The 12,427-nt window shown below is 34.4% G+C and overlaps 1 protein-coding gene across 4 annotated transcripts in view; it reads left to right on the top strand.

Annotated features, from left to right (window-relative positions):
• The window catches only part of NEXN (nexilin F-actin binding protein), a 53,323-nt gene that overhangs the window by 14,279 nt on the left and 26,617 nt on the right, over positions 1-12,427 (top strand). For 3 of the 4 annotated variants that reach the window (XM_068966055.1, XM_068966053.1, XM_068966054.1), the window contains exons 2-4: positions 7,104-7,182; positions 8,841-8,919; positions 9,005-9,153. In XM_068966055.1, coding sequence (XP_068822156.1) covers positions 7,156-7,182; positions 8,841-8,919; positions 9,005-9,153 — 255 coding nt within the window. In that variant the 5' untranslated portion in view covers positions 7,104-7,155. Of the gene's footprint in view, positions 1-7,103; positions 7,183-8,438; positions 8,631-8,840; positions 8,920-9,004; positions 9,154-12,427 lie in introns of all 4 variants that reach the window. The other variant, XM_068966052.1, reaches the window with a different exon arrangement.

Below are 12,427 nucleotides of genomic sequence, written 5' to 3'. Positions count from 1 at the left end.
AAGTGTAGAGAGGCAAAGAAACCCTCAAAAGAGAAGGAGTGGTTAGAGACATGAAGGAACAGGGAGAGAAATGGTATCATGAGCCAAGTGAGAAGGATTTCAGAATAAAGAAGTGACAGAGTGTCAGATGCAGCAGTGAAGTTCAGAAGGTAGAAGCTGTACATTTTATTTGCTAGTGGGAAGGAACCTGAATGCCATTGTAGGAGATGTAAGAGATGAGGTCGGATCCCTGGGTTGGAAAGATCCCCTGGAGGAGAGCCAGGCAACAGACTCCAGTGTTCTTGCCTGGAGAATCCATATGGACGGAGGAGCCTGGTGGGCTACAGTCCACAGTGTTGCAAAGAATCAGACATGACTGAAGCGACTTAGCATGCACGCATAAAGAGAAAAGGGCTTCCCTGATAGCTCAGTTGGTAAAGAACCCACCTGCAATGCAGGAGACTTAGGTTCAATTCCTGGGTTGGGAAGATCCGCTGGAGAAGGGATAGGCTACCCACTCTGGTAATCTTGGGCTTTCCTTATGGCTCAGCTGGTAAAGAATCTGCCTGCAATGCAGGAGACCTGGGTTTGATCCCTGGGCTGGGAAGATCCCCTGGAGAAGGGAAAGGCTACCTACTCCAGTATTCTGGCCTGGAGAATTCCACGGACTGTATAGTCCATGGGGTCAAAAAGAGTCAGACACGACTGAGTGACTTTCACTTCACTTCATAAAAAGAAAAACATTATTATGCCTAATTTACATGTAAAATGGAAGTTCACAGAATTTAGCTGGCTTTCCCAAGACCATACATCTAATAAATGACCTCATCGAAGTTTTCAGGCTCTAATTTCAGTATTTCTTCCACCATCGTTGTCTTTTGTTTTTGCTTTTCTGGCCACACGCACTGCACAGCTTATGTAATGTTAGTTCCCCAACCAGAGATCAAACTTGGGCCCCTGGCAGTAAAAGTGCTGAGTCCTAGCCACTGGACTATTCCATCATCTTTGTTGCCATGTATTTGAAAAATCAACAATTAAGTGAGATATAATCATTAGGATATATTTATAATTCTGAATTCTACCAAGGTCCTTAAGCATCAAAAGTTCTAGGAGAAAATTTTGAAAGATTTCATATTATATTTGTATGAAACTTTTGTCCAATTTAAAAAACACACAAATCTGTAAGCTTTTGTATGAGAAAGCTTATGAAATGTTATGACAAGATTGAAACTGTACATGTTATTTGTTTTTAAATTTTAATTTCATAATACACATTCTACTGCAGATAATTACGATCATTCACATATTGAGCAACTTAGTCCACAGCACGGTCCCTAGTTGGCTGACAGGAAAGGAGATAGTTTTGTCAGGGTTGAAGGCTACTTCCCAGGTGGCACTAGTGGGAAAGAATCCGCCTGCCAGTGCAGGAAACATAATGAGACTTGGGTTTGATCCCTGGGTGGGAAAGATCCCCTGGAGAAGGAAATGGCAAGCCACTCCACTATTCTTGCCTGGAGAATCCTATGGGCAGAGGAGCCTGGTGGGCTACATACATGGGGTCACGAAGAGTCAGACAGGACTGAAGTGACTTAGCATGCACGAAGGTGACTGTGTCTGTCTGGTAGGAAGGGCATGAGTATTTCAGGCTTGTAGAGTGAGGATGGAGAGAGAGAAAGAAGAGGATTTACGGAAACTGAAACATTTTCAGCTGCAAGTTAGAGAGCACTATGGCTCCATTCCTTGACTAAAGTTCAGTGTCTGCGACTCCCTTTCGCAGGGATTTCCTTGATGGATTTATGGTTTAGTGTTGAGATTCACTAAAATGTGTGACATTCAGCTAATTTTTAAATGCTTCATAGAGTCCTTGTCATGATTTTTTTGGAGTCAATTAATACTTTAAAAAGTTTTCATAGGACTTCCCTGGTGGTCCAGTGGGTAAGACTCCACATTCCCACTGCAAGGGTCCTGAGTCTGATCCCTGATCAAAGAACTAGATCCTGTATGCCTTAACTAAAGAACCTGCATGCTGCAACACAAATAAAAGATTCTGTGTACTGCAACTAAGACCTGGCTGCAGCCCGGTGGTTCAGCGGTAGAGTCCAACTGCCAGTGCCTGCCAGTGTAGGAGATGTGGGTTCGACCTCTGGGTCAGGAGGAGCCCCTGGAGAAGGAAATGGCAACCCACTCCAGTATTCTTGCCTTGGAAATCACATGGACAGAGGATCCTGGCGGGCTACAGTCCATGGTGTCACAAAGAGTTGGACACTACTTTACAACTAAGCAACCACGGCATTAAAAAACTAAAAAGTTTTCATAAAATCAAAATTCTAAATCACTAAACAAATAAAAGGGAATTTGGAGTGCACTGTTAAATAATGTTCTGTTAGATAAAAATGTAGAAGCCTTTTGTACTTTTGGCAATTTAGCAGAATGATAGAATATATCCATGTGTTCCTTAATCAAGAGAATAACATACATGTGAGTATTGTTTCTGGATTCTTCATTGTCATTAGTTGCAGCAGTCATGCTTGCATGTTGCTGACTTGGGCACTTTAAAAATCAGAGCCCAAACGGCCCCTGACTTCATCCCACATGAATGAGTTTACTAAATGAATTCTAAACCGCAACCAGCTGAGATAGCAGCATTTCATTCAGTACCTGTGAATAATTTCGCAACCTCAGTCTGTGTTCTGCTTAACGTCAAGAGAATAACTGTTAGCCTGTATCACTTTAAAAGGAAATAAGCTACTTAAATAAAAACTCTGAGATGCTCTCATAGGGCAAAATACCTGTTTCTCAATTTATCCAGCACCGTATTCTGCTATTATTTGCCAGCTAAAGATTACAAATTCATTAAATGTAGAGAATACCATTAATCATGTCTTTTCAGCTTCTGACATATTTCTACTGCTGGAATTGTGGTTCTCAAATAATTGGATTAAAGGCTCTGTTGATTACACAAGTAAGTCAAAGCTTATAAGCTGGTTGGTATTCCCCTCGTCCCCATCACACAAAGCAGTTGTGCTGCTTTCTTGGCATCAGCATAATACAATGGGTAAGAGTGCAGACTCAGTAGTCACACTGCCAGTCTCTGTCCCCTTTGTCCACCACTCATTATTTGTGTGGTCTTTGGCAAGTTACTTGACTTTTCTAAGTCTCATTTTCTGTAACAATTTCCATAAGACTTCAAATCCTGCTAGAGAAACTCCAAGACATTTTTCTCATATTAATATTTTAAGAAATTTTTAATGACTGAGTTTGGAAAGTTTTTTGAGATAGGGTTTGATAATAGTATTCACTTCAAAGGATTATTGTGGAAAATAAATGAAATAATGATTGTTAACCAGCTGGTATATTACCTGGCACACAGTAAAGGCTCAATAACTATTAGCTTGGATTATTATCATCATAAATTATTCATATTGTGATAAAAGGATGTACTAGTGAGACAGTGCTGGTGAGATAGTACAGTAGTACCAGTGAGAGAATATAATGCAGTCAATGACTGTGGAACAGAATTTTTTCCTGTATAACTAATAAACCAAATGTGGTCAAATTTATACCTTTAACCCTGGTTTAGCACAGAAAGACAACAGAGTTAGCAATGAAATCCTGCTATTGTTTCTACCAGGCAGTGTAATGTCTTTTAAAAATTATCTATAAATCCTACAAATATTTATCTGCTTGATTTTGAATTTTTTTTTTGTTCAGCCAAAAACTATGAAAGATATATGGGTCCTACTGGTTTGTAATTTACACCTTAAAAAACAAAAGCTAATAAACTTATTTTGCTACAATTTTTTTATCCTCAAAGCTCAGAACAGAGTAAACTGTCAGCAAAGGATAGTTTGCCCATATTTTAAGCAATAATGTTAACATTAGTACTATTCAAATTTTCACAGACTTTCAAAATGAGAGCTCAGAATATTGAAATGACACTTTAAAAAACTATTTTAAGTGGTTTTGTTCATACTAAATTTAAAAAATCAATATTTTATTCTGAATCTATAAAGAGGTCAAAATTTAATTTGATTTCTTTTTTAACTAGGTGACAAGGGTTAACTGATCCATTTGTTCTCCAGGATTACTACTGACAGTATCAACAAGCCACACAATTTTATTTAATTTCACCAGGATAAAAAGACTTCCCGCTGATCAATTAATTCAGCTAAAATGATCAGTCCTTATAATCTCATGAGATTGCACAAATTTTCATTATGCCCTTTTGTATTACTATTTTAAATTGCACAAATAACATGTTAATATATGCTCACTGGCAGGGAATTCGTTTTTGCTGAAAAGGGTAAGGGAGATCATGAGTAATGAAATCAATCAAAATTATTGATACCTAATAATGTAAGGCATTATTCTTGAGATAACATATGTTACCTAATCCTAACTAGGAAGCAACAGAGTTGGAATTTAGATTTAGGTCTGATTATCAAATTGTAGTAATCAAACTGTGAGGTGATGAAGGCTGTATTAATACTGGAGCAGTGAAAATAGTGAAGTAATTAACATATAAGAACAAATTTGAAAGTAATATTAACAAATTGTGATAATCTGTTAAAATTAGGAGATATAGAAGAAGAATGAACCATAAATAACTCTAAAACTTGAGAAGCTATGACAATGAAGACTAGGTTTTGTTAGTTATACAGGAAGAAATATCTAATAGGTAACTCTAGATATAATAGAATGGCTCAGGTAAGAGAACAGAACTAGAGCTGTTTGTTATTTTTATCTCAGGCCCATAGATTGCTCAAACCTTGGTTAATGACACTCTCATTCATGCATGACCTACTTTTATTGGGCAATTATTATTAATAATATAGTAAGCACTCACAGATCTACTAAATGACCAAAGTTAAGAACTTGTTAATAATTACATGGAATCATGTCCACCTCCCTCCTATCATATTTTCTCCTGCCACAAAAGAAAACTTTAGCCCCAGATGGCTTCACTAGGAAGTTCCAGCAAATATTTAAGGAAAAACTAATACCAATTCTGCATGAAACATAAAGAAATGGAGGAAATTTCTTAGGGAAAATTAAAGAAAAGGAAATACTTCTCAACTCATTCTATGAGAGCAGTATTACTCTGTTAACAAAAACAGACATTATAAGAAAAAAAAATCTGCAGACCAATATGCTCTATAAACATGGATGCAAAACTTCTCAAAAGTTTTTAATCAAATTATCAGTATGTTAAAGGATAATGCATGATGAATTTTATCCTGGGAATATAAAGTCTATTTAACATTTGAAAGCAAATTAATATAGTTCACCATAATGAAGATTAAGAAAATATAATTATCTCACAGACACAGAAATACTTAGGCCACCTGATGAAAAGAACCAACTGATTGGAAAAGACTCTGATGCAGACAAAGATTGAGGGCAAGAGGAAAGGTGGGAAACAGAGGATGAGATGGTTGGATGGCATCACCGACTCAATGGACATGAGTTTAAGCAAACTCTCAAAGTGAAGGATGAGGAAGCTTGGCGTGCTGCAGTCCATGGGATTGCAAAGAGTCAGACCTGACTTAGCAACTGAACAACAATAAAATGGGCAAAAGATTTAAATAGACACTTTCATAAAAGAATATTTACAGATAGAAAAGAGATATATGAAAAGATGTTCAATATCATTAGGTATCAGGGAATGTTAATTAATACCATAATATGATGTCACTGCATACACTTAGAATGTCTGAAATTAAGAAGACTATACCAAGTGTTGACAAAGATGCAGAGGAAGTATAGCTCTCATATTGATGGGAAGATAAAATAGTACAGGCATTTAGAAAACAGTTTGGCAGTTCTTTAAAAAGTTGAACATACATTTACCATAAGGCCTAGCCATTATACTTCATTTATTTACCCAAGAGAAATAAAAAAGCGTATGTCCACACACAGACTTGTACGTAAATATTCATACCAGCTTTATTTGTAATAGTAATTGGAAACAACTTAAATGTCCATCCGCAGATGAATGATTAACAGTGGTTAACTCTGGTATATTCATACAATGGAATATTATTCAGTAATAAAAAGAAATGAACTTTTGATATATGCAATGACATGGATGAATCTCAAAATAATTATGCATGGTGAAAGAAGCTGAACAGTAGAGTACATACTTGTATGATTCCTTTCATAGAAAACTTAAACTAATGTACAAATGACAGAAAGTAGTATCTGCCTAGGAATGGAGGTGGGAACAGCTGAAAGAAAAGGGAGGTTAAGGAGATCTGAGATACTTTTGGGTGTAAGTATATATTCAGTTTCTTTCTTTCTTTTTTTTTGGCTGTGCTGTGTGGCTTCTCAGTTTCCTAACTGAGAAGTTAGGGAACTCAGTTTCCTAACCAGTGATTGAACACAGGCCACGACAGTGAGAGTATTGAGTTCTAACCACTGGACCACCGGGGAATCCCTATATATATCTTGATTGTGCTGATAGTGTCCTGGATATATACATATGTCAGAACTTATTGAACTGTGCACTTTCAAAAAATATAGCCTACTGTATGTCTGTTATACCTTCAAATTTTTTAAAAATTAAAAATTTAAAGCTGATAGACAAATTAAAATAAAAGATATTCAATCAATACAGAAGTAGGCAGAAAAGGGGAATGGCATATGTACACACACACACATGCATATGCATTGTTAAAAGTTTGAAATTACATGAAATAAAAATGACAGAATTAAAGGAATAGACAATTCCATATAGGTTAAGAACTAGACCAAAACAAATTTTTTTTAGTAAAGACATAGAAGATCCAAATAACGTGATCAACCACCTTGACCTCGTTGATAATTATAGAATAATACACATCCAGTAACAATATAAATTCTTTGCACAGGAACTCGATACATTCACTAAACTATTTTGGGTTATTAACTTACAAAGATTTTTTTAACACCATGCACCTTATACCTTCTATACCCTAAATCTTGGGGAAAGAACTGAGAGTTACTATAATTAATTATGTGCTTAGATTATGTCATTATTTTTTAATGGGTAATAAATGTGCTATTTCTCTTTATAAAAATATTTATATAGCACATTAAAATTAAGTCATCAAAAATTCTTACTCAATACTAATATTTTTTTTCAGGTGCAAAAAATTACAAAGCTTCATAATCACCCCAAGACCACATAGAGCAAACATGAATGATATTTCCCAAAAGGCTGAGGTAAGCTTTTTAACTTACAAGTTAAAAAATGGGGGAATCATAGCTTTGACTGCACAACTGCTGGAAGGGCAACTGGTGGAAAGGTCATCCACAGAAATTCATAGTAACATACTGTCAAGATGTAAGACATAAGAAGAGATAAAATTCACAGGCTGGTCTCAGTATTTTCATTTGGATTCTTATCTAGGAAGCATGATTATAAAATTTTGTGTGTGATGATAAAGTGGATGTGATGGCTAGCATCTTGAGTAAATTTTAACATAATATACTGACAAATCTTAGAAGTTGTTTTTTCAGTATTAAAAAAACCCAGAATTGACATATACTCTTATGAGAAATCAATGACACCATAAGTAGAAAATAAAATAGAGGCTGTGTATGCCACAGATTAATCAATTTGCCATTATCACTAGGAGAAGGAGTTTGGTGTTCTGAGGTGATGAAGTTTTATTTACTGAAACTTCTTTCAGAGATCAGCATAATTTTCAAAAAGATGAAAATAATTTGCTTTTCTGGTTTCAAAATGGAGAAACCCGTTTCTCCAGTCTTTTAACAGATTCCTCCTTCTTTGGAAAGCTTGTTTGTCATTTGGGAATTTTCCCCTTAGAGCACATCCTACTTGGAATGATACAGCATTCTCATGTATTTTCAGTGTTGGCTTAAAGAAGTTCTAGATGGGCAGCATAGCAGTAGTAACAACAAAAATCACTGCTTGTGCACAAAGACCATGGCTCACCTCCACCACAAATGAGAAGCAAAGGCTCTTCAATTTTCCACATATTAGATACAGAAACAAGCAAGAAAATTAATATGTAAATTAGGCTTAAGCTTTTTGCTATGTTTTCAACTTATCTAACTTATTAAAATTAGACTGGGTATCTTTAAAGGAAGTAATGTAAAATCTGAATCTTTAGTAATGAAATAGGTCAGTAGAATACAGGTTGTTTTGAATTGGAATCCAGTCTTCAAAGTTTATATTTTTCCAGCGTTCAGCTTCAGTGGAACACATACAATATGGGACTTCCTTGCAATATATTATTAACATTTTTGCTCTCATATTTTCTGTAATATCATCTTTCATACTTAGATTTTAGAAGGTATCTAATCTGATTCTTATACAAATAAAGGTTTCAAACTCCTTTCTATATTCTGTTTTGATAAATATTTCTTATATTGCTTATTCTGATCTATCTTTACCTAATTTCTTCCTTTCTTATTTTTTTTAACTTTCTTCTCTTTATTTTCTTCTAATGAAGATTCTGCTTTCTTCATCTAAACCTATACCAAAAACCTATGTGCCAAAACTTGGCAAGGGTGATGTAAAGGATAAGTTTGAAGCCATGCAGAGAGCAAGGGAAGAAAGAAATCAAAGGAGATCTAGAGACGAAAAGCAAAGAAGAAAAGAACAATATATTAGAGAGAGAGAATGGAACAGGAGAAAGCAGGAGGTTATTTTATTTTATTTTTATTTTATTCTTGTGCAAATATTCATTTTCATCATTTAAATTTACATTTTATTTATTATTCACATTAACCACATTTCATATTAACTGTATTTAAAATATTTTCTGCATTTATAAGCTAATTTCAAACTCTGCATATAATATGATTTAGTCTGAAGTTTGGACATGTTCATATTAATTTATTTACCCATCTAGATTAAAGAAATGCTTGCTTCTGATGATGAAGAAGAGGTATCTTCTAAAGTAGAAAAGGCTTATGTCCCAAAGCTAACAGGTAAGCCACTTGAGGGGTAAACTGTAAATAAAACTGCAAACAAAGAAACAAAACAAAATGTCAAACTTGTTTCATATTTTCTTAGGAACTGTTAAAGGTAAATTTGCTGAAATGGAGAAACAAAGACAAGAGGAACAAAGGAAGAGGACGGAGGAGGAACGAAAACGCCGAATTGAGCAGGATCTTTTAGAGAAGAGGAAGATACAACGTGAATTAGCAAGAAGGGCCGAGCAGGTATACAATAGATATTAAGTCAGTATTTGCTTCAGAAACTAATTGTACAGAGTAAAACTAACCAGTATGTTGCCTAATCAAAGTGTTTCATGATAACATAAACCTATTAAATAGTAGCTAGCATGAAAGTAAGGTCTTAAGCATAATATTAATATCGAATGCCTAGAAGGATAAGGGCAGAATGTGTCTATTTCAAGGTTGAGTACCGAGATGACTTTTGTTATATACTGTCTTATTCTGTCCACATTCCGTATTTTTCTTGACACATTAGAAAATTTTACAAAAATATAAGGCAAATTCACACATAAATTATCCAGATGTAACAAAATGCTGATCTTTTAATAGCGATCAAAAATACTTGCTGGTTATTATCAAGCACTAAGGCTTAATTAGAATATCTTCCTACTCAATTATTTGTAACATGTAACAAAATTAAGTCACATTTTATTCAATCATGGTATTATTAGCAAGTTGGGGATGGTAGTAGGAGAGGGGAGATACGTGTGACAGTCATGTCCTTTACGTAGCCATTCCTGATGCCCATAGCCATGAAGAACAAACTAGAAGACATTATTACTATGATTTTATAGAATCTCTTAATGAACTTAAAATTCCCATATATTTTCTGCTCGAAAGATGAGAACTAAGAGGCTGGTAAAGATTTTAAAATACTCAAGAATCTGATCTAAGTTCCAGAAAAAGTTAATCTCTCAAAATGATTAATGATTGTAATGACGTAGAAACTTGAAATTCTGATAGTCAAAATGAACATTTTATTAAGTAAGGAACTGATCAGTTCACAAAAATTTCTCTAATATATTGATATTTGTTTTATATTATAAATGATCTGTAGTCACAGAGTTGAAAAAAACACCAGAAGACAGTTATATTTCTTATGTGCTTTAACCTTGTCTACATTGTACCATCAAAAGAGATGACTAATATACTGATTTTAGTGAAACTAAACTAGTACAATAATGGTGTTTATCTCTCAGAGTTTTATTAAGACTATATGAGTTAATAAATGGAAGCATTTAGGACAGTGCCTGGTATAAAGTAAGTGGGCTATAAATGAATATTTCATCTAAATAGTAGTACATATAAATAAAATATCATGAAACCATTTTAGTTTTCCCTTCTCTTATCAACATTTTAACAATTATCCTAACATAATGTTCGCAGTATATTGTCTCTTTCATAACCATTTTTATTGTGAGGTTGTACTTGGCTCCTTTTTGCCTTTGCTTTAAGTGTCTATGCTTCTTTCAGTTCCTACAACTTTTCTGAAAAAAGTGACAGGGACTTCCCTGGCAGTCCAGTGATTAGGACTCAGCACTTTCTCTGCTGGGAGTCCAGGTTCAATCCTTGGTCAAGGAACTAAGATCCTACAAGCTGCACAGCATGCCCAAACAAACAAACAAAAACCCCAAAAACAAACAGAAAAATGACAAAGAAGGCAAAGCATATGCCATATTTGCATGTCAAGGAAATTTATTTACTCTGACTTTGCGGATAACCACTTTTATGGCCCAAGTAGCCATTTGTATGGTGGCAAATAATGATATATGCCAGATGAAATTATAGAAAAGAATTGGGATTTTCTATGTTTTATCACTTTGTATCTCTTTGTGTAAAGAGAGAATGGTATACTTTACCTCTGCCACCTCCAGTCATCAAAGATTAGGATTCATTTTGAAATGAAATTTCAAAAGGGAGCACAATTATTTAAAAATGAACATTTTAGGTTATATGTTATAAATATAAAACATATCACTATGTGTAATTATATTTATAATACAAATTGTAAAAGAAGGTAATAAAATTATAGTAAAATGTATAATTAAAATATATGGTGCTTGGCAGGAAATAATGAGTATACACGTGAGGTTAGTCTACTTCTTTTAAATCTTGTGTTCTTTTCCAAGAAGCACTGATTACACACTAGACTTTGAGACCCACTACAACCCCATGAACTGAATATGCAGGCAGTGGTTTCACAGAGAACTATGTATGTGTTGAAGAGGTGAATTTGAATCTGATGAAGACATAGGGTACTCAGAAAGAAATGGAAAAAAGCTAATCATGATAAAGAACCATTTTAGTAATCATAGATATTGTATGGCAAGAGAATCTTGGTTAATAAAAATTTTAGCCTATTGAATTATTTGAGAATATGTAGGTAGAGCAATATAAACTATTAATAGTAATTTCATTTTGTAAATATGGGAAATCTAATTTTAAAACCTAATTAAGTACATTTTCCACTCAAATCTAATAAAATTTAATCTATCTTTGAATATAAGAAGTAAAGCATGATATAGGTAGTTAAGAAGAGTCTTAATGAAAAATCATCTTGTACAAGTCCTTTACTATGGATAGGATTTTTGAGTCAGACAAGTAGCTGAGTAATGTTTGAAATAATTACCAGTTATGAGATTCTAGATTATTTTTGTTGTTCAGTCATGTCCAGCTCCTTGCAACCCCATGGACTGCAGCACACCAGGCTTCCCTGTCCTTCATCATCTCCTGGAGCTTGCTCAAACTCATGTCCATTGAGTTGGTGATGCCATCCAACTATCTCATCCTCTGCTGTCCCCTTCTTATGATGATGAATTAAAAATAGAAATATTTTGTATATAGCATGTTGGAATCAAACACCAATAAAATTTGGGGGAGATCTTAATTTGGTATAGCCTAGTTATCTTCTAGGGTATTTTGATGGACAAGGTTAACATCTATGAAAGTAGAAAAAGAGATGTTATTGGTGGGAGACTGAGCTGTTAAAGAGAAAAGGGAGCAAGGAAATTGATTTGGGAAGGAGCAAAAGGAGTTTTTTTCCCCATGAATCAAAAGAAAGAGTTGGGAAGCAACTCTTCCTTGGTAGCTTCTGAAAACTAGCACTATAATCGAACTGAATGTTTCAGTTCTCTGTGAATATACTGAGACCATGAATGCTTAGGCAAATTCATCTTTTTCCTTATTTGTTGAAACCCAATGAAAAAAAATTCTATCTTTTGTTGTTTTGATAATGGTTTAAAATGAGCAAAGAAGAAAGCAAAAACAAACAAACAAACAAAAAACCAAACAAAGGAAAACTCCTCCAAATATACTGGGTTGGCCAAAAAGTTCCTTCAGTTTCAAAGTATAAAGAAAAGACACATTTTTCATTTTCACCAAGAACTTTATTGAACAACCTATTCACTATTTCATTCCACTACATTTCTCAGGCAATTTCATAATTCCATCTTCCCAAAACTTTATATCTTTTTGATCA

This window comes from Capricornis sumatraensis, chromosome 2 (genome assembly GCF_032405125.1).
Source record: "Capricornis sumatraensis isolate serow.1 chromosome 2, serow.2, whole genome shotgun sequence".
Lineage (NCBI taxonomy): Eukaryota > Metazoa > Chordata > Mammalia > Artiodactyla > Bovidae > Capricornis > Capricornis sumatraensis.
The sequence above is the reverse complement of the archived record's forward strand: the minus strand, read 5'-3'. Positions and strand labels throughout refer to the sequence as shown.